General features: G+C 35.5%; 1 protein-coding gene across 4 annotated transcripts in view; it reads right to left on the reverse strand.

The window, feature by feature from the left end:
- Positions 1–24896, reverse strand: part of VRK1 (VRK serine/threonine kinase 1) — a 176606-nt gene that overhangs the window by 105744 nt on the left and 45966 nt on the right. For all 4 annotated transcript variants that reach the window (XM_032179728.2, XM_032179729.2, XM_058429574.1 and 1 more), the window contains exons 4-11: positions 21978–22047; positions 20792–20879; positions 15083–15191; positions 14858–14950; positions 12377–12509; positions 11469–11589; positions 11129–11187; positions 6986–7161 (exon numbers count right to left, since the gene is read on the reverse strand). In XM_032179728.2, coding sequence (XP_032035619.2) covers positions 6986–7161; positions 11129–11187; positions 11469–11589; positions 12377–12509; positions 14858–14950; positions 15083–15191; positions 20792–20879; positions 21978–22047 — 849 coding nt within the window. The remainder of the gene's footprint in view (positions 1–6985; positions 7162–11128; positions 11188–11468; positions 11590–12376; positions 12510–14857; positions 14951–15082; positions 15192–20791; positions 20880–21977; positions 22048–24896) is intronic.

Here is a 24896-nt window from a genome sequence, read left to right on the forward strand (position 1 = left end):
GGACAGAAAATGAACATGCGGTTCAAGAGTTAGGAGACATGGAGAAAAAAAGCTAGCTTCCAGAGTTTCCAGATTCATGTGGTACGAGTTCCGGAGGGACAGGATAGAGAAGGAAAGGAAATCCTCACATACACAGAAAATAAATTTTTCAAGCGTTTAAGACAGGCATTAAGCCTTTAGATGAAAAAGGTCCACCAAGTACCAAGAAAGATAACTAAAGTGTAAAAACAAACTAGAACACACACACACACACACACACACACACTTGTGCACAGATATCTGCAGAATGCCAGGACAAAGAGAAAGGCAAGAAGCTTCAAAGCAAGAGTGGAAAAAATAGAAATCTAGTAAAAAACAAAAATTAGGAAAATTAGATGTTAGAAGGCAACAAAGCAATGTCTTTGATTAAAAACTGTATGGCCACATTCGTTTTCAACTGGGGAAAAAACAGACATTTTTGGACTTTCCAAGATTTACAAGTTTACCATTCAGAAGCTTTCTTTAAAAAAGATTGAGCATATACTCTGAAACATAAAGCCAAGAGAAAGGACATGGATAACAAACAAACGAAAAACACAAAATATGTTAGACTCATGATTAACTCTAAAAAATAATACATAGTATACAAATGACACAAAAAACTAGAACTAAAAATTCCAGATGATTGTAGTATGAGAGATGGTTTGTGGAGGGCTCAGAGGGTAAAAGTAAAAACAAGCTCTGTTTACTCTTGTGAGAAAAGAATATAAATTCTAATTAACTCTAAATGTTCACACACATAAACAAATTAAAATGCGTTAAAAAAAATGAGTGGAGACATTTTGGAGGTTAAGACTTCACAACTTCCCTCCACCTAAAATCTGAAATAATGAACCCAAAATAACAATTAAGAAATATTTCAGCAGCAAACAGAAGTATCATAGCTTTGCGGCATAACCTCTGAAAAGTGATGACCATGAAGTTTGTCAGACACTTCAAGAATGTGAGCAAACACCATTCTGAAATTTTTCACCAGTGGCCCCCAATTTAGAAGATGTAAGTCAGCCAGCTTGCGGGAGAAAAGACTTAAGCCCGTTGAAAAGAGGAAACCCTCCCTACTCCCCAGTGACTCCCCAAAAGCAGGACCTGTAATTTTGTTTCTTCCCTGGCTAGGAAGAAACCTGGAGAAAGAGGGCAGAATAATCAAAAACACTAATTATCCTCAACAGTAAACAGGGAAGTGCCACAACCGGTGAGAAAAGAGAACATAAATAAGAAACACACAAAGAACTAAAGCCATGGAGAAGAGATCGCCAATATAGTCTTTCTTTCACTGTGGATTCACTAAGAACATCCCAAATTAATAAACTCACATTTTTGCTTCTTCTGGGTAGGAAGAGAACAGAAACAAATACTGGAAAATGACTGATAATTTGGCCTATGGCTCACCAGATCCACCCCCAAACATGTATTCATAGGCAAAGAAAATGAATTGACAATATATCAAGCCCTAAAATCCAAACTATAAAGAATAACATTCTCAAAGATGGGAAAGTCAGATTCACAAATACAATAATCTAGTAAATTCACATAAAGCTATCCTTATCCAATATGAATCAGATCGAATAAGCATGCCAACAAAGAATACCAGACAAGAAACTGAAAAAGAAGCTCATAGCATGCAAAAGATAGCTGAAGACTCCACCTCTGAAAGAAAACAGTCCTTCCTCAAGGAAGAAAATTTTATAAAATGCATCAGAGGCTTAAAAAAATAGACTTAAAGATACTTACTTTTTTAAAAAAAATAGAGGAAATGATTTTTAAAAGACAAAAGGATAACAAGGAAACCGCATAGCTAAACAAAACAATCATTATAGAACTTATATATATTAGGAATAGTAAAAAACAGAGCAAACATATGTGACAACCAGATGACATAGACTTTGTATAATCACAGATAATCCAAAAAAAAATTGAATAAGAATTAAGCAGTTATATGAAAATAGACATGGATGTTGTGTATTATCTCTACAGACACAGAAGACTACAAACACGACTGAGATAAATGGAAGAACATCTAAGTAAATATAGGGGCCTACTATGGCTATGGAAGAGAAGATGTCAGTTCTTTCCGAATTGCTCTATACAGTAAAGGCAACTTTAGTCAAAATCCCAGAAGTATTTTTGAGGAAACTAATAAGCCAATTCCAAAATTTGTATGTAAATTCAAAGAGCCAAGAATAGCAAAGACAATGTTGAAGAAATAAAAGTTGGAGAATATATGCTATCAGGTATTATTATGAAGACAATAGTTCAAACAATGTGGCACTGGCACAAAGATGGACAAGCAGGCCAATGGTACAGAATAGGGTATCTAGAAAGAAACTCAAACACCTATGGTTACCACTGCAATGCTGTAAGGACAGGATCATCTTTTCCACAAATGGATTAAATCAACTAGATATCCAAAAGAAGGAAAACAAATATTGACTCACACCATGCACAACATCAATTTCTGTTAAACTGTAGACTTAAATGTGATGGATAAGATAAAATTTCTTGAAAATAACGTATCTTCATGATCCTAAGTAGACAAAATATTCCCAAATAGAATATAAAAAGCACTAACCATAAACAAAAAGACTGATGGACTGAGCTTCATGAAAATGAAGAGATTCTATTCATTAAAACATACCATATTAAGAGTGAAAAGATTAAACACCAACTGGAAGATGATATGTGCAACACATACATGGTTTACATACAAAGTATTCAACTCTGGCAAATCAAAAGAAAGCCAACAACCCCAGCTTTTTTTTTTTTTTTAAATAGGTAAAAGATGTGAAATATACTTCACCAAAAAAAAAGTATTATCAAGGCTGGCAGGCATACAAAAATGTTTCAAATCAGTATTTTTCAAGGAGATTAAATTAAAACCATAAACAAATCAGTGCACATCCACCAAAATAGGAGAAATTAAATATAATGCAAGAGCTAGTGTCAGTGAGCAAATGGAACTCCCCCATGCTACTGATAACAATGTAAGCAGAGAGAGCAGCTTTGGAAAATTGGCAATATCTACAAACCCTCAACATAAGTAAGCCCTATGCTGCAGCAACCCCAGTACATACAGACCCAATCTGAAATAAATGTATATGTTTCCCCCCAAAAATTAAAATAATGTTCTTAACAGCATTATCACAACTGCCAGAAACTGGAACAATTTGAATGTCCATCAATAAATTACAGTATAGTCATATGGGATACTACATAGCAATGAAAAACAACAAATTTTTGTTACATGCAACAGCATGGAAATTCAGAGATACAATTAAATGAAAGAAACAAAAGAGTAGGTAATATATGATACCATTACTATAAATTTCCCCAAAAATGGCAAAACTAATTCTGGCAATGATCCATATCTTGATCTGGGTGATGTTTAAATGAGTATTGTGTAAAAGTGTACTTATTCATGCACTTTTCTATACATATGTAACAACTTCACTTAATTAGGGCAAAAAAGTCCACTTGACAAAATTCAGCCAAATAAGAAGTTCAAAATAAAGAATTCAATAACAGATCTAAAGAAAAAAATTGTTAGCAAATGCTGACTCGACCTAACTACAGTACTATGATCAAACCATTAGAAAACAGGAATGTACTTCAACAATCTAAATTTATATAATTAAAATAGTTTATCTTTATTACTGTATCAGGCTAAAACAGCTAGATAGATTTTCACCAAATTTAGAGTACACTGAGGGCAACCCGACTGAAACTATAGGCTACATGGTATAAAGGCCGTGTGAGGTGCAATCCCCTCAGAAAGAAAGGAAGAAAGCTGTCCACCGGAGCAGCTGCAGGCTACTGATTTGCAATGGAAGGGCTTTGCTCTTATTCAACTCTTTGTATCCTGCTCCAGGCTAAGTGCCAGCAAGGGTTTATTTAACAATGGTTAAATAAGAGAAACTCTAGAAAGACCAATTAGCATAATGTAGCCAGAAAAATTAAATTTTTAAATTTTAAAATTAGGAGGTAAAATAGAGAAGGAAAGAAAGGTATGTGAATAATCATTCATAGGGAGCAACAATATAGGCTGTCTGAAAATGAAAAAATAAAATACAAATTGCAAGGCCATGATCTAGACCTTACTCAACGACTTTCCAGGGATGAGATTCCAGTCAACAACCCTTTTTGTTGACTGAGGCAGGCAACTTAAAACCCTAAAATAGTTCATGGAGGTGTTAATGTCCTTTTAACTTGCTGAGCTCTTTCCAGTAAATTAAGCTGTTCTTAACCCAGATGGAACAGGACGGAATTCTTTAAGGATGGGACCACATGTCATTGATCTTCGCAGCCCGAGAGACCTAGCCTAGATCAGGTACATAAACTAGACCTTTTACATAATTGTTGAATGTTAATTTATGAGTATACACTGAATCCAGTAACTGTTGCAGTGTACTGCCAGATTCTAAAAACTGAAAATGTTTAGTTCTAATCAACAATAAAAATATTTGACTTTGTACTCTTTAAAAGGGCAGATATATACTTGATCTCTCTGCTCTCCTTCAGCCTTCTGTCATCCCAAAATTCTACGCTTTAAATAAAGCTCCTTGATTATTAAGCAGAAAACATTTCCAAGGGGGTAAATTCATGTTTCACTCTAGTTTCCAAATACACTGCACCATAATCAAGCACGGCTGCAAAAAAAACAGACAAGAAACCTTGCTTCATTCCATTGTTGATCAATTCCTGTAGGTTTTTACCAAAAAGAGTATCTCTTAGGAACCTAAAGACAAACATATATTAAACTGATTAAACCTACCCCTTTCCAAAAGAGATCTGAGTCTGATATATACACAGAAAATATACTTTACACTTTTAAAAATCATGACAAAGGAAAAGAGAGGAAACAAATGTACTAATTATAACAATTAACAAAGTTTCTAGAATTAAGCATCATATTTAGTTTTGAGCCTCCTGACATCCAGAGCAAAAAAAGACATCTGGGTTATAGATCTTGCTGAAAAACAGAGGCAGCAAGCTAGTTTCTCAAAGGCGAAAGCTTTTCATTGTAGGGAGCCCCCAACTTCTCATCCAGCAGAGCTCTGCTTTTATCTGTTTTCAATGAGAGCATTTACAATTTATATGAAGAAAATGTTCTGCAATTTAAAAGAAAAGCTTGAAAAAAACTGGTCTAGTCCAATTCTTTCACTTTACAAAAAAAAAAAGCTAACAAAATTAATAACTCGCTTCAGTTACATGGCTATCAAGCAGCTCATGATCTTACGTAACCTTAACTTTTATTAATTTCTTTGTACAAAGAATAACCCTGTGTCAGCAATGAGTGTACAAAAGGCAGTAAACTAATGAAGTAAATCTCCTAATAGTTCAACTTGTTCAATTTAGTATTCATTTTTTTCCCCTAAATGAAGCTTTATACATGTCAGGGATGATCCAACAGGAAATTTCCAGCCTTCTGAACTATCCAAGGACACCACAGAATTATAAGGTCACAGATGTTAGCTCTGCAGCAGACTGACCTACTCAGCTGTAAAGTCAGCCAACCTGCAGAAACTACATTTTCTCCAGCATGTAGGTCCAAACAACAAGGATTTGCAAAGGAAGGTAGGGGCGGGGGCAGGGGAATGGGGGTTGGGCGGGGGGAGGTGGTTGCTCTGGACAAGTTCTCACATAGCAGCAGAGATCTTTACTTCTCAATCAACAAAATTTTAGAGAAAAACACTATACAAGCTACCTGTAAATATTAACGCAGAGAAATCTATCCTGAGCAATAAGAAACATGCTGCTTGTTTATGCATGTATGCAAAGAGTAGGTTTACTTAATACCTAACTAAAAAATTTCACTCAGGCTTCCATTTTACCCTTTTCATTTCAAACAGATAAAACGTTCAGCATACTTGTTGACCACAAAACTGGAGCAGATGCAATTAAGATAAAACTTATCAAAGAAAAAAAAGTATATGTAGATGCATGTATATAATTTCAGATTCTATGATGAAATTACAGCGACCTGCTATGTGGCAAAGAAAGTCAAATTTTTGGTCCAATTTCAAAATTCCTATCTCCTTTGTTAATTGAAAAGATAAAAACTTTTAAATATGCTGCTTCTGATTTTAAAGAGAGAAAAATTTGTTTTAACGCTTTTTCTCAGTTTGGAATATGAGATTTCCAAAGAAATCTATTAGAATTTGCAAAGTTAATGACAGTAAAAATTGTTAATAATGTAAAAAAAAATTTTCTTCTAAAAGTTGTTTTCCTTCCTCATATAAAAATAGCTAACACATTGTATTAAATAATTTCAGATTATAAGGGAAATCAGTAAATTTATCGATAAGTTAATTATCAAAAATAATAGCAAATCAGTAAGTTAATGTATATCTGTAAAATCTAAAGTGATGCCAGAAGTTCTTTACATGCTTGTATAATACTTCTACCATAAAGTTCATCATTAAACATTTCTCTCCAAACAATTAATCCCCTTATATGCTGATATATAGCTTTATATAATATTTCTTCACAGAGCAAAATAATGTTCAAATGGTAAAATGCACCACACCAACAAACAAGGAAATTTTCAAATGGCAATTTTTCAAATGCCCGTTTTCAACTGGTAAATACTCTGACCATATCCACAAATAAGAAACAACCGAGACAAGATGAACCCCAAGAGGTGACTTGGGAGAAAACAACATATAAATTATGAATTCAGTGCACCATCAAAATTTCCCTGTCAGATATCAGTATTCCAAGTTAAAATCATTTCAGGAATTTAGTAACTTGGCTACCAAACATAAGAAATATATAAATATTTATTTTTCTACAACCCTCTACATATTGTTCTGTATTATAAAAAATGTTTGCCTTCATTGCCATGCAATCTGTTATTTTTCTTCATTGAACTACTGCTATACTTTCTTATAGTATTTGTGGCAATTATAAACACAAGAAGACCAAACAATAATTTAATAACAAAATTCACCTTTGTTGTTTTTGCTTTCAAACCTCCATTCTCCACAACACTGAGGTCCAATTTGCCATCATCCTTACTTCCTATAGCTTTTAGTCCTTGCAAAAGAATGTCACGTAAATTTTGATAAAGAGGTTTTTCAGTGTAGTCTAGTAATTTCACTGTTTCCATGTATTTGGCAATTTCACCTAAAAGAACAACACAATCATTTTATAACTTTCAATATATTTCTCTCTGACCTCTAAAAAAAAAAAATTCATGGTTATAGTAAAGTTAGAATGCAAACACACATCTTGTTAAGATACCTATTTTTTCAATCACTTCAACGAAAAGTATGCTTTTGAACTCAGGAATTGTCAGATAACTGAAATTAAAAAGGTATTTTGAGATACAATGTAAAACACACTTTTTGTAATTGTGAGAAACAAGACAGAACTCAAAATGTAAATATTCATAAAAATAACTATTATAGTATTAAAGTTATAAAAAAAAGGATCTAGAATAAAGATTATGAAAGTAAAATGTCCTTAAATACAATGAATATCATAGCCAATTTGTTTTTGCCATCAAAGCCATTAGCTCTATAGCAGATAGCTATATTCTTCATGTAAATGAGAAATAAAACACACCAAAAAGAGGTCAAAGAAAGAAGAAAGAAATAAGGTCTGGCTTTCCTATAAAAGAGAAAAATCAGCTTCCAAATGATAAAAGTTTACTGTACACATAGACAGAACCACAACATAAAAAAGAAATCCTACTAGTCAAGATCAACACTTCTCAACATTAAAAATTCATTTTTGAGCTAATGCCTCACACACAGACCTTTCCCCCGACCTCCAGACTTGTATACCCACCATTTCATATATTGGTCCTTGGATGTGTAAATATCACCATTAATTCCAACAAACCCACATCTAAACTCTTGACCTATCCCTAAAACTTGAGGTTTTCTCTGTCTCAGTTACTGAGAATTTCATCCTTCTAGCTCCTCAAGCCAAAATCTGAGTTAGTCACCCTTGAATCATTTCTTCTCCCACCAGTCCTTCAAGAGATCTTATCAGTTCTACAAACACACAAACACACGCGTGCGCATATATACACACATTCATTAACTCAAATATTTATTAAGCAACTCCTATGTGCCAGGCACTATTCCTAAATACTTGGAATATACCAAGAAAAAAACGGACAACAATCCCTAACTTCCAATTTCTTCATCTGATTAAGGAGATGTACAAAAAACCTAAAACAAGTATCACCATGTATGATAAAACATTGAAAATGCTCCCCCGGGAGAGAAAAATGTCCACTTTTGCCATGTCCCTTCGGTATAATAGAATAGTTATGTGTACTTTTAGCTAGTACAGTAAGAAAATAAATAGAAGGCATAAAGAGTGGAACAAAAGATGTAAACCAGTCTTTAGTCACAAACAACATAATACTACATGTGGAAAATCCTACAGAATCTACAAAAAACTACTACAACTAGTAGATAAATTTAGCAAGGTCGTAAAATGCAAGGTAAATATATAAAAATCTATAGTATTTCTATATACTAGCAAAAAGCAATTGGAAAATAAACTATTAAAAAATATTTAAAATAGCATTAAATACTTTGCAACAAATACAATGAAAGATGAGCAACATTTTCCTAGAGAAGACTATAAAACACAGTTGAGAGAAATTAAGACAGACCAAATTTAATAAAAGATATACCATATAAGTAGACTGGAAGACTCAACAGTATAAAGATGTCAGTGCTCCCCAAATTGGTCTACAGAGTCAAATTCAATCCCAAGCTTCCAGCAAACTTGGAGGTGGGTGAGTGTGTGTGTAACTGACAAGGTGATTCTAAAATTTAAATAGAAATGCAAAGGGCAAACAACAGCAAAGTAGCAAAGTCCAGTTAAAGAAAAGCAGTGCTGAAAAATTTCAACTACCAGATATCAAGCTTAAAATAAAGCTACAGTAACTAAGACAGTGTGGTCCAAGAATAGGCGAAAAGGACAATTGAAAAAAGAGAGTCCAGAAACAGATGCACAGATCCACAGATCCACACTTGATTGATGACAAACATGACAACAAAGGAAAAGAATGGTCTTTTCAAGAAAGGCTGCCAGGTCGATTAGACATAAATACGGGGATAGGAAAGATACATGACCCCTCCTCAAATAATACCCAAAAACCAACTGCAGGTAGACTATACATCTGTATGTATAATTGGCAAGCTGCAACCGCCAAAAATTGGAGACGACCTAAGAGCAGAATAAATAAATAATGGTATGTAACTACAGTAGAATACCATATAGAAATGACAATGAGGAAACTACTGTTAAACATACAATACTAGGGCCAAGTGCAGTGGCTGACACCTACAGTCCCAACACTTTGGGAGGCGAGGTAGGAGGACTGCTTGAGCCTAGGAATTCAAGACTAGCCTGGGCAACACAGTGAGACCACATGTCCACACAAAAAGATTTTTAATTAGCCAGGTGTGGTGGCATGTGCCTGTAGTCCCAGCTACTTCAGAGACTGAGGTGGGAAGATCTCTTGAGTTCAGGAAGTCAAGGCTGCAGTGAGCTGTGACTGTGCCACTGCACTCTAGCCTGGGCAACAGAGTGAGACCCTGTCTCAAAAAAACAAAACAACAACAATAACAACAACAACAAAAAAAACGCGATAATGGGGATGAATTTCACAAATATATTACTGAGTGAAAGAAAAAGACACTAACAGAAGTAAACAATAATTTCATGAGGACAGGAATTTTTACCTATTTCATTCACTGTATTACTCCATTTCTATAAATTTTAAACACAAATATTTGGTATTGGAAATTAAGGTAAGTGACTCATTCAGCCAGGAGGGAGAGGCTACTGATTGCTATGAGGTCCAAGGGATAATTCTGAGAAACCCACATTGTATTTATTGATATGGGGAGCAGGTTGCAATTTTAAACAGCATAAGGTCAGGGTAGACCTCCCTGAAAAGGAGACAACTGAGCAAAGGCTTAGAAAGACTTTCGAATACATCGAAACTGACCAATTCTCACTCTTTGGCTGCTACTTCTCTTGCATGGGTTACTGCAGTGGCCTCTTAACCTGCTTTCTGCCTAGGCCCATCCTTGCTCCTTCAGCAGTCCATCCCCATGCCAGATGCAGACCTTTCCCCTCAGGATAAGCAGTTTATGTCACTCTTCTACTCCAAACCTCACACTCTTCCTTGAAGTAAAAGCCAAAGCCCTCATGTTTACCTATAAAGACACAGTCCTCGCATCTCCTGGGCACTAGTGTCCCTTCTGCCTAGAACTCTCTTCCCCAGACTTCTACACAGCTCACTCCCTCCCTCACCTCCTTCCTATAACTGCTCAAATGAGGGACACCCATTTGAGTGTCCCTCACCTCCCAAGTGAGGCTGTCCCTGGACAGCCTACTTAAAATTACAGTCCTTCTCACTACTTTACTACCCACCCCATCCCCCTAATTCTATTCCGTTTTCTTCTAGTTCCACAGTACTAACCAGGGAAACATATAAATTTTGCTCATGTGTTTACTATCTAAAATCCTCCAACTAGAATGCTAGCTTCACGAGGGCAGGGATATTTGTTTTGTTCACTGATGTACCCCCAGTCCCTGGCACACAATAAAGCCTCAATATTTACTAACTTAATGGATGAATGAAATTTGCTTCCTTTGCTAAAAGCACTCAATAATAATTGAATGAGGCTCAAGTATTCATTTAACAAACCATCTAACATATATATACATTTTTTTTGAGATGGAGTCTCACTCTGTCACCCAGGCTGGTGTGCAGCGGCACAATCTCGGCTCACTGCAACCTCTGCCTCCTGGGTTCAAGCGATTCTCCTGCCTCAGCCTCCCGAGAAGCTGGGACCACAGGCGCGCGCCACCACACCTGGCTAATTTTTTGTATTTTTAGTAGAGATGAGGTTTCACCGTGTTAGCCAGGATGGTCTTGATCTCCTGACCTCGTGATCCACCCACCTCAGCCTCCCAAAGTGCCGGAATTACAGGTGTGAACCACCACGCCTGGCCACCACCTAACATCTTACATTAAGGGCTATTCCATGGATATCATGCCTTTTTATCCCCAGAAAACAAAATCCCTATTAACACTGAAGAAGTCATTTCCTACCTGGTTTGTTTTTCTCAGGAAAACATTTGTCCATCAAACTTGCAATATTTGCTCTGTATCTGTTAAAAATTAAAGAATGAGTCACTGTTTGAAGCTTGATGTCATACGTTAATATGAAATAAAAATATATAGCACATTAAGCTATATTGTGCTACATCCTAAATATGCTTCAGACATTTTTCTAAAGTAAAAGACCAAGGAACCTTACTGTTTAACAAGTACAGTACTTTCTTATTTCTATATCAGTATCAATTGAAACTACAGTTCCTATCAAGAAATTGTGACTAAAAACATTTGGCTTATCATGATTTTGCTAGAAATAACTTAAGTTTTCCTTTACCTAATTTTGGAATCTCTAACATATTTAGGATCTTTCAAATTATCCTCCCAAGGAAGATGGCCAGTAAGCCATTGGATCATGCAATAACCAAGTATTTCCAAATCACCACGTCTTGATGGGGCTACAAATGCAAGAGAAGAACATTAGGTAGACTGAAATAATTTTTAATGTATAATTTAAAGTATATATAAAGTAATAACGTAAAACAAGTCAACTCCACAGTCTGTTTTTCATCATAAAATTTTGACTGCATTTCACCTAGGTACTGCATTGGACAGTATAAAAGAAACAGCTTACCTCCCAATTAACTTCCAACTAATAATCTACTTTAAAACCCAAATTGGTAAATTTTAGGGTTTCAAGCGGAGACTGTTAGTCTAGAAACAAAACAATGATATATTCAATACTGCCTTTGGAAAACTTGAAGATATTCTTAAAATTTTTATATGCTATCAAGAGGCCCAGAGAACTGAGTGTTTGAGTTCTTCCACAGCTTTGAGCACAGAAGAAACGACTGCTGAAGAAATAAACTAACTTAACAGGTAACAAAATAAAAGTTAGCTGTTATAAAGTTGTAGATACATAAGAAACTTGAGAAAAAACACAAAAACAAACATTCCAATTAAACTAAATAAAACCAAAAAGAAATCCTCATGGCAGCTGAATGAACCACTACCACCTTCTTGGTTATCTTTGAAGGCTGCGAGGAAAAGGCAGGAGAGAAGAACACAGATGGTCCTCGAATACAATTGTAGGAGTCTCACCACTGCCTTCTTTCCGCATGCCACTGTGCCTCTTCAATTCTTTTTTATTTATCTATTTATTTATTTATGCATAATTAAGAACTACGTAGGAATCTGGGTGAAAACATTAGCAGTCTATTTCTCACTCCAGTACTACTGACATACCCACACCATTGTGTGCATCGATGCTCGTGAATTCAATAGTGCCATCATGACATCTTTTGGGGTCTTCTTTGTATTCTTTATGAACTCCTTCTGGGCAGTACCGATAAGCAAGGCCATAATCTACCAAGTACACCTATAAATTTCCAAGCACCAAGACAAATTAAAGTCAAAATCATAGCACATATACCCCTTTAAAGCACAGAAACAAAATACTGGCATCTGAAGGTGGGTTCACCTACAAGGTCATTCCATAACACTCCAAACAATTTAGATCCAAAATGCAAACAACAGCAAATACTTAATTCTGAAAGGCTTTTTATTTTTAATAAAAATGTTAAATGACCACATAGCTATAGTGTAATCACTTGACTTTATACACTTTTTTAAGATAAGTATATGTTATACTTGTAATTAATCTTGTCTCTTCAATTTGAACGAAAATTATACATTTTATACTTTATCTTACAGACTCTAAAATTGAGCACAGAGCAAACCGTCAATACTTGTTGCAATACAACTGCTACTTTCCACACAGAAAAGCACACCCAGTAGAAGACTGCTAATGATGCTGACACATGATATGTTACCTTCTATTCCTCTGTTTCTTCACTTGTAAAATAATCAAATTTCAATTTACTTTATAAAAACATTTCATACATCATAATAATGATCTAAACAACTGTTAGATCAGGCTTTTATCTATATTTAAATACTATATTCTAAAGCCAAGTCTTCATGATTAAAAGTAAATTTTAATATTATATACATACTTATTCGTGGGCATATACATGTGGGTCTGATTAGCATACAAAGCTAATAAACTTGGCCTTCTTCTATTCCATAGCCACATATTACATCTCTAATTCTGAGTAAATGTCACAAATGCATGCATCTGGGCACAAGAGGAAACTGAAGTAAAAATATGTGGCTAGATCTAGCACATACATCTAACACTGGAAAAATAATCCCACCCAAAGCATATGTCTGAAGGATAACAGAGCTGCAAAAATATTTCCATATAAACAAAGGCAGCATGTTTTAGTCACCTGCAAAGTGATATAAGTTGTATTTTACTATACTGTACAAGTCCAGCCTATTTCAATTAATGGAACCCTTATTGTTCAGGTTGTCAGCTGTGTTTTCTTTGTTCTTAGCCTAGAAATATCTAAAAAGAAATGGCTACAAAGAACAGAGATGAATTTGATGATTGCCTTTTTTTTTTTTTTTTTTTGAGACAGAGTCTGGCTCTGTCCCCCAGGCTGGAGTGCAGTGGCGCAATCTCGGCTCACTGCAAGCTCCGCCTCCCGGGTTCACGCCATTCTCCTGCCTCAGCCTCTCCGAGTAGCTGGGACTACAGGCGCCCGCCACCACGCCTGGCTAATTTTTTGTATTTTTAGTAGAGACGGGGTTTCACCGTGGTCTCGATCTCCTGACCTCGTGATTCACTCGCCTCGGCCTCCCAAAGTGCTGGGATTACAAGCGTGAGCCACCGCGCCCGGCCCGATTGCCTTTTTAAGATTTCTCCATTAGCACACTTTCTTAATAGTATAGTAACTTTCTTCTTTTATACTTATATAGATTCCCTTATATCCACCATAACTGACATTGGAGGAAGGGAAGCAAACACGAGACGACAGAAAAAGAAATGGGAGCCAAAGGAAAAACTAAGCAAAGGTAGTTAAAGGTACATTTGAGAGAAAGAATGAAGTACAGAGTACTGACAAATAATTACAATAATCAAAGTACCCAAACATATTTAAAATGTTTAAATCTTCCTTTTTATATAAGATCAAGAAAGAAGTGAGAACATACATTAAGTATGAATGTTAACTAAACTTTACTTTCACTGAAATCACAAAAACAATTATACAGGAAAATTGTATAGATCCCTCTACTTCAACTAAACTGACCTAAATAAAGGTATAATAACATTAGCTTTTCTCCTTTCCTTAGAAAGTAAAAATTACAAAGGGAATGTAATAAGCTAAAAAAAAAAATGCACATTTGAATTCCAAACACTAAGGGTATACAAATTTAGACAGCTACGATATTTCTGTAAACCAATTGATTTGAATAATCAACATGTTAAAGACCAAATTTTCCAAGTAATAGAACACTTATATTTGATGGATTTCTTGAACAAAGGAATAAAAAAAGTGACAAAGCAGACAGGCAAATATAATTCATTGGTGTACTATATAATTTTAAGCTTCCACCCCCCAAATAGCTATTTGAAATTCATTTTGTATCACAAGCACTTCTTCTGAATATTATTTAGGGCAAAATAGCCAACTTGATAAAGTGCCAACAAATCACATCAAAAATGTAGAATGTTAACTAGATCAAAGTGTCAAGAAGAAATATTATTACCATATCTACTTCAAAAAGTAAAACTTCTACACAGGTTCAAAAGTTCAAAGCAATCATATTTATTTTCAAACAACACGTTTTAAATAGTAGAAATTTAAGTTATAAAACCACCTGGTCAGGATTCTTGTAGTTCAGAAGAAGATTTGAGGCCTTGATATCTCCATGCACATACTCATGCTCGTGAATATATTCCAGAATATCCAGCTATGAAAGTATCATACAGAATAAGTTAATGCAGTACCTAACACCAGCCAGCAGAGGACCAAGCTTCAACATAAACTAGCCTTTACTGTACTCAAAACAATTTTTTTAAAAACAAGAACATAGCTCACATACAATTCTTAGGCTTAGCTGCAAGACAGTTTTCCGAGAAAACCTTTTGGCATTTGCTTCATATATTTTCTGAAGGTCACTCCCAAAGCGATCCATTATCATAAACCTGTAACTGAAGACAAATATGAAAAGCCAATGAACAAAATACAATTCAAGAAAACCAACTTTGCAATGAGTACTCTCAAAGTAATTTTTTCAAGACAGTGTTTAGTAAAGAAGTATTCTTTAAAAAGGAAATACAAACATTTGCAACAATTTCTCCCAACTAGAAATCTCAAGAGTTGAGAGTGCTTTCAGGTCCTGTTTTTTACCTGGAGGGCCTCTTCCTGGTCACAGCTAGTTTCAGGAGACTATTCAATTTAAGATAATGCTCACAGAGAGAAGCAACAAGTTTATTCACAGTAAAAATAAAACAAGCTGAATAAAAATGACAGCATCGATTTTTCTCATAGTTAAAATTAATTCATGTTTCTGGATATCAGCTTCCTTCCTGTGACTGTTTCTCTCTATTTTTAAGGTATAATTCAGCAGTAACAACATTCTGCTAAAATCAAGATTCTCGTGAGATGCTTTAACAAGAGCCAGATTCAATACCATTGTTTAAATGGCGTAAAAGGACTGTACATTAAACACTCAATGGCCAAGATGTGGGGAAAAACAAATATCCTGGAAAAACATGAAGATAACTGGCTTTGCCATAAAGCAGCTATGTCACCTTGGCCGAGTCACATTACTTCCTGGGCCTCAATTTCTACAGAAGTAAAATGAGAGAGTAGGGGCTCACCCTTTCTAAGGTCACTTCCAACACCCAAAACTCAGATTCAATAACCATGTTGTATTTCAGTATGTACAGAAAAGCATCACCTATTTGCAATAACAGTGCTTAGCTTCTGCTCTGAGGACCACTTTTATCTTCAATAGTTTTCCAGATTCTAACTTGTCGGTGAAATCATTCAGTAAATCAATAAAAACCAAAACCACACTCAGAATGTAGCAGGACATCTCCAATGAGGAAGATTATGAATCATCAACACCATAACATCTAGCATTTACTGAACACCTGGTATGTGCACAGCACTACTATAAGTACTTAAAATGTTATTAACGCATTTAAACCTCACATCACTCTAAGGTAGGTAACTCCTATCATACCCATTTAACAGCAGAAGAAAACTGATAATTTGTCCTCTAGGATGTGGCAAAATCATGCTTTTAACCACTGCACTACATATTAACTGAAATAAATGTCTGTAGGATACAAAAATCCCATTTATATGTTATAGGCTTCTATGATAACAATATGACAAGTTCAATAGGGAAGGAAGAGTTGACTAACATTAAAAGACAAGACGTTGAACAAGTAACTCAGAATTCTATTCATTTTTGAACTGGAAGAAAATTAGAAAATCATCTTGTCTAAACATCTTTTAATAAATAAAATAAGGTCTTTGGAGGTAAAGTGATTTGTCCAAAGTTATAAAATTAGTCAGTGGTGACTGGGCGTGGTACTTCACGCCAGTAATCTCAGCACTTTGGGAGGCCGAGGCTGGTGGATCACCTGAGGTCAACAGTTCGAGACCAGCCTGGCCAACATGGTGAAACCCCGTCGTCTCTACTAAAAACACAAAAATCAGCCGGGCACGGTGGCAGGAACCTGTAATCCCAGCAACTCGGGAGGCTAAGGCAGGAGAATTGCTTGAATCTGGGAGGTAGAGATTGCAGTGAGCCAAGATTGAGCCACTGCACTCCAGCTGCGCAACAAGAGCGAACTCCATCTCAGTTAAAAAAAAAAAAAAAAAAAAAAAATTAGTGACAAAATATTCATTCATGTAATATTTCCTAGAACCTTGGCTTGTAAGATAATAAAGTGAAAACGGTAACTTTGACTTCCTGGTTTCCTGTGTATAACAGGTATTGCAAGGTTGAGAGATAAGACCAGGCTTTTACTAAATAGGTGATGTGTGTAATGATTATAACATAGGATGAGCATCTCAAATCTGAAAATCTGAAATCAGAAGTGCTCCAAAATTAGAAAGTTTTTTTAGTGCCAACAAGATGTTCAAAGGAAATGCTCACTGGAGCATTTTGGATTTCCCATTTTCAGATTTGGGATGCTCAACCCAGTAGGTATTAATGCAAATATTCCAAAATCCTTAAGAAATCCCAAATCTAAAATACTTCCGGTGCCAACATTTCAGATAAGGGATACTTAACCCGTAATACACAGGTAACAAAAATACAACCTCTGTAACAGCCTGAAAGGTGGCTAAAACACAACTGCTTAATTCAACATGGGGGTCTATTAATAAATTCTGTTACACAAGTCTTTGTTTTTATTCACAAATCACCCTACCACCACTCTTATTAAGCCCTTAATCTTGTCACCATACCCAAATCATAAACATCAACTGAAACACGATTCCATAAATTTCACAGAAACCATTACCACATTCTTCTGTCTAACCCCACTATATGTCCAAGGCAGCACACTCCTTTCTGCGATACCCCTTATTAGCATCCTTTACTCAACATGTATTCAGTAAGCACCTTTTGTATGAAGGTTTTGTGAACAATAAGCCAAACACATTTTACTACTCAATGGTAGATGGCTCTACCATTGAGTAGTAAAATGAAAGCTATTTCTAAGTAACTCCTCTAAAGTAAAACCTTTGATGTATACTTTTCTGGAGACTTGGATAAAATGTACAAGTAAAAGAAAAATGTAAATCAGTGTAAATAATTTAATAATGGTAGCAGGTAACATTGTTCTAAGCCCTACATACATATTAATTCAAATGAGTTACAAAGAAAACTAAGCATGTCTGGCACGGGAGGGGGCTGGAAGAATAATCTACTTTCTATTTCTTTACTTTCTAAGACCTATAATGATTCTTTTTAAGAGCTTCAACCTAAAAAGTAAATCAATGCCTGATACATGACTAATGCCATCTTTTTAAAGGAGACATTTCTACAACCTCATTTTATAGAAGAAATGGGCTGGGAGGTAAAATCATCACTAGTAAGTGGTGAGTTAAGACTTAGACTGTGTTCTCATTTGTCATCACACTCTAAAGCACTTCTGATCTACACCAGTGAAGTTCTTTCCAGCAGTGCCCTCGTCAGTCAGCTTACAGAGTCAACCTTGGACCCACTTAGTCCCTGGTCACCTCACAGGAGTCACACAAACAAAAGCCCTGTTTAATTGGTTCTGAACTTTATCATAAAATGGGTGGTAAGGATGTATATGGTAAAATGTGATATGACAGTGTGGGCTACTTTTAAAAAGACCATCATTCCCAAGCAAAATACCACCACTGACAAACAAAAATCATAGACAAACAAATGAAACCAATTATGATAATCACAGTGATGATGACTGCAAGAAACATTTCCTCAGCACTTACTCTGTGCCCCTTACAATTTACATGTTTTCAATTCATCTTCACAGTAATTCATAAAGTAAGTACTATTATCCTCATCTCACAGATAGGGAAACGAGAGAGACAGAAAGTTAACTAGCCCATGACCACACCTGATGGAGTCAGGTACAATCAATCTAGTGCTAGATTTGTTTGGTGTTTAGGTTTTGCTGCAATCTACCATACTTGGATTTTTGGTTTTTTTTTTTAAGACGTTTATACTGAAATTATGGAAAGAGGAAAAGGCTGTTATTCCAAATCTAAAAATGCTCTAGCCCCAGGCACACTTTTCTTCCAATCATCTCTATGAAATGTAGTTTTCATATGTACTGTTCCTTAGGAATATAACTATTGTATACTGGAGCACACAGTCAAATAGATTTGCTTCCTAGCAAGTCATTGCTAAGGATTTTTCTTGTCTTACTCCCCTTTAGACAGTCTTTAATTCACCATGTAAACCATTTCCCAAATGCCACTTTCACCACCATGTCACCTTATCCCTTGCTCAAGAACAAGTGACAGCTTCTGACTACCTACTATACATTGGTTCCAAACTGTTCTTTCCTCTACGGGTCTTCATTATCTGCCACCGACTCTTTCTGGAAGTTTATTTCCTTCTCTCTTACACGCATGCCCTCTTCCTCTGCTCGAGGAAGACGGCCACTGGGTCATACAGTAGAATACAAGTCTATCCTGCCTGTGCTCACATTAATCTCCCACTTAAGATGCTATTCTGCCTCCTCAATGATTTTCTAAACCAGTAGGTTTTAACATTTAAGCAATTAAAGACCCTTTTGAGAGCAAAAGCTAACATCTATGTTTTACATATACTCTCGTAGCTTTATACTCAAACATCATTAAGTGGGTAGCTGTTACTCCATTTCACAGATGAGTAAATTAAAGCAAAAAATTGCCCAAAGTCACACACATTTTAAGGGGCAAAACAAGGTTTTAAAACTAGGCAGTCTAGCTCTAGAATCCTTGCTCTTAACTAATCCTTGCTCTATAGTATTTCTCCAGAAAATATTATAAAAACTATAATATATTTTGCTATCCCAGCAAAACCATATAAAATAAAATGTTAAAAGTGACTTCAGGGATCCCCACACTCCCTAAGACAGACATGGATCCCAAGTAAACAACACTGGCTGCCTACCCAACTACTACCCCTCCTCTCAATCTTTTCTAACGGAGCACCAATTTGGTTCCGGCATTCCATCCTTTTCCACATGGATCACTGTGATCACTTTGTCCTTGCCAGTCAATGGTTTAAGTATTGATAAAATTCTGACCAAGAAAACGTGAGAGGAAGTCTGCCACAGGGCTCCTGGGAAAGCTTTCTTTGCCAGGAAAGTGAAACTCACAACACAGGATAGATACCATTTTCTGCCCTTGGGTATTGTGCCTGCATGTGAAGCCTAGAAATGGAGCAGCCACCTGGCGACCACACAATGGAGAACTAACAGAGAACAAAACCAAGATGAGGAGGGCAAAGGTGCAAGATAAGGAACCTGGGCCCTTGATGACTGCCTGAGTCAAAGTTTTCCTTTACTTGCAGCTGAAATCATCCTAAGCAATATATCCCCAGTTCCAAACTAAATCTACCCATCAAGTCTCAGCTACCAAAGCTTTACTCCATGAAGTTCCATTCATTCATTCATTCAAATATGTATCAAGTGCTGCTTATGAACCAAAGTATTAGCGGTTTTCTCCAAATAAACTATTCCAAAGAATTCATTCTCTCCATTCTCAGAACTCCTAAGACACATAAGTCAGTATTATACAACTTAGCACTTAATTGTTCTCCAATTGTTTCAGACATGTTTGTTTTCACTCACCAGCTAGACTAAAACCCTCATAAAGGGTGTGCCTAATCTTGTGTGGGCAGATTATGTATCCAACATGAAATACCAAATTGAATCCTGAAGGGGCTCACTTTTGCATAAAGAACAGAGGCGTTTTTGTTTGTTTATTTCTAAGGGCAAGGAGGAAAAAAAGGCAGGGTGTTTGGCTTTGTTCCTCCTTGTCGGTTGGGTTCCAGTCAGTTGATATTGCTCTGCAGAAGTCCCCTGACTAGAGAGGCACCCCTATTCTAATAGGGCATCATAGCCTGCTGCTATGGAAAGCAGAGGACAGAGATAACATCTTATTCCTCTCTGTCACATACACTCCACATAGTCCAGAGGGAGGCCTAGTAATATTGTAAGTGATCAGTAAATAATTACTGACTAAACCAACTAAATAGTGAATGTTGCAAAAGGGAAGGAGAAAGACAAATCATACATATTTTTACCTTTTTCCATTTTTGTCATGTAGACCAGACCCCCAATACTTAGGAACACCCAGGTACTTCAGCTTATGGGTACGAATCCATTTCTGAACTACAAATTAAAACAGATCTTCATGATTTCAATTGTTATACATAAATGATAATTTTTTAAAAAATCATTAAGAGCCAAATGTATTTATATATGCAATAAGAATTCACCTGTATTCATAAAAAAGAAAATGAAGAATACAGTATAATCAATAATGAAAAGCATTTTACGATGAAAACATTTTTATTAACCTACAAAATTGTTATCCTGACCTTAAAATTGTCTTTAAAATGAAAAATCTACAAAAAGCATTTTTTTTTTTTTTTTAATCAAAACTACAGTACAGTCATTCCTTTGTTCTAGGGACTTGGTTCCAGGAACCCCCACCCCTCAAGACACCAAAATCCAGATGCTCAAGTCCCTCATATAAAATGGTGTAATATCTGCATATAACCTCCACACATCCTCTTATATACTTTATCTCATCTCTAGATGACTTATAATACGTAATACAATGTAAATGCTATGTCAATAGTTACACTGTACTAGTTTTTTATTTGTATTATTTTTTATTATTGAATTGTTATTGTTTATTGTAGTTTTTTTTTTTTCTGGAATATTTTTTATCCCTGGTTGGTTGAGTCTGAGGATGTGGAATCTGAGAATACGGGGGTGGACTATCCTGAAATTACAGTTTATCTCTCTAATTATGTAATGTTTACTTGCTTCTACAGGAAGACCTATTTTTCATACCAATCTAAAAGGTTTTTCTTCCTCAATATAAAAGTCCTCAACCAGGATATCAAGACCTAAGAGACATGGAAGAAGGACAGAAGGGACCAAAGTGACTAGGAGAGGTTCTGGCTCTCTACCTTGATATCCTGTTCTATTTCATCAATAATTCTCAGCGTTTAACAATATTTCCTAAATCATAGGTCATTTATTATTAACTTCATTCTATATATCTATATAGATAAAATCTTGATGCAACAAATCCATTAAAAGACCAGAATTCTTTCAAACAAATCCCATGTAAGTGGAATTTATAAAGCAAAAAAATAACAAAGAGTCATAAAATAAGATATAATGCTCTAGGTCTTGGCTTAAAACAAAAAACTGGTCATTTTAAAAGTGTAAACGTATGTGTACTGTATTTCTTACTTTGCTCTGGTTTTGCAGCTCGTTGGTAGAACTTTAATTCAGTAAAAAGAGGTCCATTGTCACTGGGTTCCTTAAAATATAAGAGTTAATTAGTACTAGCAGTAGTTAACATTACTGAGATATTTTCAATGAACCTTCAAAAAAGACCAACAAATCTATTTTTCTGTCCAATGCAATTTTGATACTTAAGTTTATAACTGTGTTAAGATTAAGTCAAAATCCTTAGAAATGTTCAGAGAAATATTAGTCTATATTTCTTATATTGCTCAAGTTCCATTTCTATAAGTGATAAATTATACAAAATCAGATACATAGCTCAGCCTGCAGAAGTTTAAGAAAAATGTTTAAACTAATTTTCATCTTTATTAAGCTTTCCCTTAAGCAAAGATGAGCAACCATCTTAACTGTATCACCAAGGGGCTACAAGATATTTCTCAGATTTAATAAAATTTCAACACCTAATTTAACCAATTAATGCCAAAATCCCATTCCTTTCCTGTTTTCATTACGCTTATATCTACTTTATCAGGACTGGCAAAAACAGACCTCACCACAAAGAAGAGCCCATATTCTGCATCTCCTGAACAAGCATGCACTGTCCACTAACCTGCATCCTTCCTTTCTGACACAGATTCCTACGTTTGTCAAACCGAACATGGGGCTCATTAACAATAGTTTTCTACCAATGTTATGGACTACATTCATTTTATATTTTTAGAGATATTAACAATTAAAATTATTACTAAAGAGACATACATTCACAAAAACCTATTTGCACAAACAAGAAATAACAGCCTGTCAGCAGTTTTGCCTTGTTAAATAAATATGTAAGATTGGAAAAGATCTTATAATTCTGTGGACTTTTTAAAATAGTAAATTTCATCTGATTAAAATTAGTATTTATTTAATGTCTGGTATTTTGTGTTGGTCATTATTTACTGGGAATCAAAAAAAGTTTTTAAAGCAGTGAAAACTTCAAATGAGGAAGCTAACATTTCTAAACTAATTTTAGGGTTGCTATTCTTTTTAGGAAGCATGAAAAAAATTATTTTGGGCAGAATATCTCGTGTAACTGGTGTTCAAAGTTAAATAGAGCATTGGGGGAAGTGAGTAATAAGGCCTACTACCTTAAATGAGAGACAACTTATAGTTTTGGGTTACTAGAGACGACTTTTGCAAGCACTTCAAATATGTTCACCTTTCCTTCATTCAAGATACCCTCAACTGTAGAAAACCACTCCATACTCTCTGCTCTAATTATCTCAGATTTCTTGTAATTCAGAAAATAGGAATCCCCAATTAAAGTATTTAGAGGAAGGCCGGGCACGGTGGCTCATGCCTGTCCTGTCATCCCAGCACTTTGGGAGGCCAAGACGGGTGAATCACTTGAGGTCAGGAGTTCAAGACCAGCCTGGCCAACATGGTGAAACCCCATCTCTACTAAAAATACAAAAATTATCTGGGCATGGTGGCGAGTACCTGTAATCCCAGCTACTTAGGAGGCTGAGGGAGGAGAATCACTTGAACCCAGGAGGCAGAGGTTGCAGTAAGCTGAGATCGTGCCACTGCTCTCCACCCTGGGCAACAAAGCAAGAATTCTGTCTCAAAAATAAAAACAAAGTACTTACAGAAAAATGGATCAGCCAATCTGCAGAGTCACGCAGTTATGAATGAGCATTTAACAATAAATGGGCAACACACGTTAACACTTGGATCACAACCTGAAAATAAGCTTGCCTTATTTGTTACAGGTAAGCATACTTTTCACCCTAACCTTGGAAGGCAGTAGTATCATGGCTTGGCATGCATCAACTCCTTAAGAAGTAGGAACTAACCAACATACTCATCAGTATGAGTGCTGATTCCTTAACTTATGGACTCAGTACCCAAGTTTCTCTATAACCTATGGCTCCTTTCCTAGCAGCAATAATAGCTTGACACTTGCAAGCATTTGCAAGAGACACTTGCAATGTTTCCAGCCAATGGCTAAGAATAGGTCTTCGGTAGGAATCACAGAATCAGTGTAAGAAAAAGAAATTCAAAAGGAGAAATTCTGGTAAGTTCCTCTCCAAAGCCTACCTTTGGAATAGCTCATTTATATAATTCAGGTTTGAAAGAGGTTTTCCTAAGACAAATCAGTATAAAATTCTGATTTATTCAGTTTCAACCTATATCATATCAACTTTAACTTTCAAGTTTTCCTTCAGGCAATAATTTATTAAACTTATAATAATGAGAATCAACCACATAAATCAGGCTATTATAATGAAAGCCCGCTACAAGGAAGGCTCTCTGAGCTCATTTCATACTTCTTGTAATCCAATAAACTTCCATTATCACAAAATAAAGGAGCTACTTCCTTGGCATTGCACTCTAGCCAAAGCTAGCTATTCCTGTTGAAGAAAATACCTTAACTCATAACTAAAATTTTATTAACATATTTCAAATCTAAAATACTTTGCCAACTCTATAATAGCCAAGATTTAGAAAAGAAATTGGGACTGACATTTTAACTAGAATATCACTAAACGTTTCTTTAAGACTTCTAAGTGTCAAAATGAAGATGACAACAGAAAAAAAATTAAAATGTGATATATTTCAATGGCACCAGCTAAAAGCAACTGGCTGCCATTTAAAAATGAAGCTGTACGAAATTTCTCCTTCCTACCAAAAAATTACGATATATGAATTAAAAATTCAGGTCACTTCTCATAACATCAGTGAGGAAAATCAAACATCAGTCTGCAAACTTCTTTCCAAGGAACTGTGAAATACAGATTCGTATCAGTTCACATCTGAAAAGGACCACAGTACAATGACCTGTTAGGATACCATCCAAATGCCTGACCTCTGCCTCTAGTTCTGCTACTGACATGACTAAGAGTAAGTGCAATTCAAAGAACTATTAATTTCGTATTA

The sequence above is a fragment of the Hylobates moloch genome, unplaced genomic scaffold (genome assembly GCF_009828535.3).
Source record: "Hylobates moloch isolate HMO894 unplaced genomic scaffold, HMol_V3 SCAFFOLD_16, whole genome shotgun sequence".
In the NCBI taxonomy this organism is placed as follows: Eukaryota; Metazoa; Chordata; class Mammalia; order Primates; family Hylobatidae; genus Hylobates; species Hylobates moloch.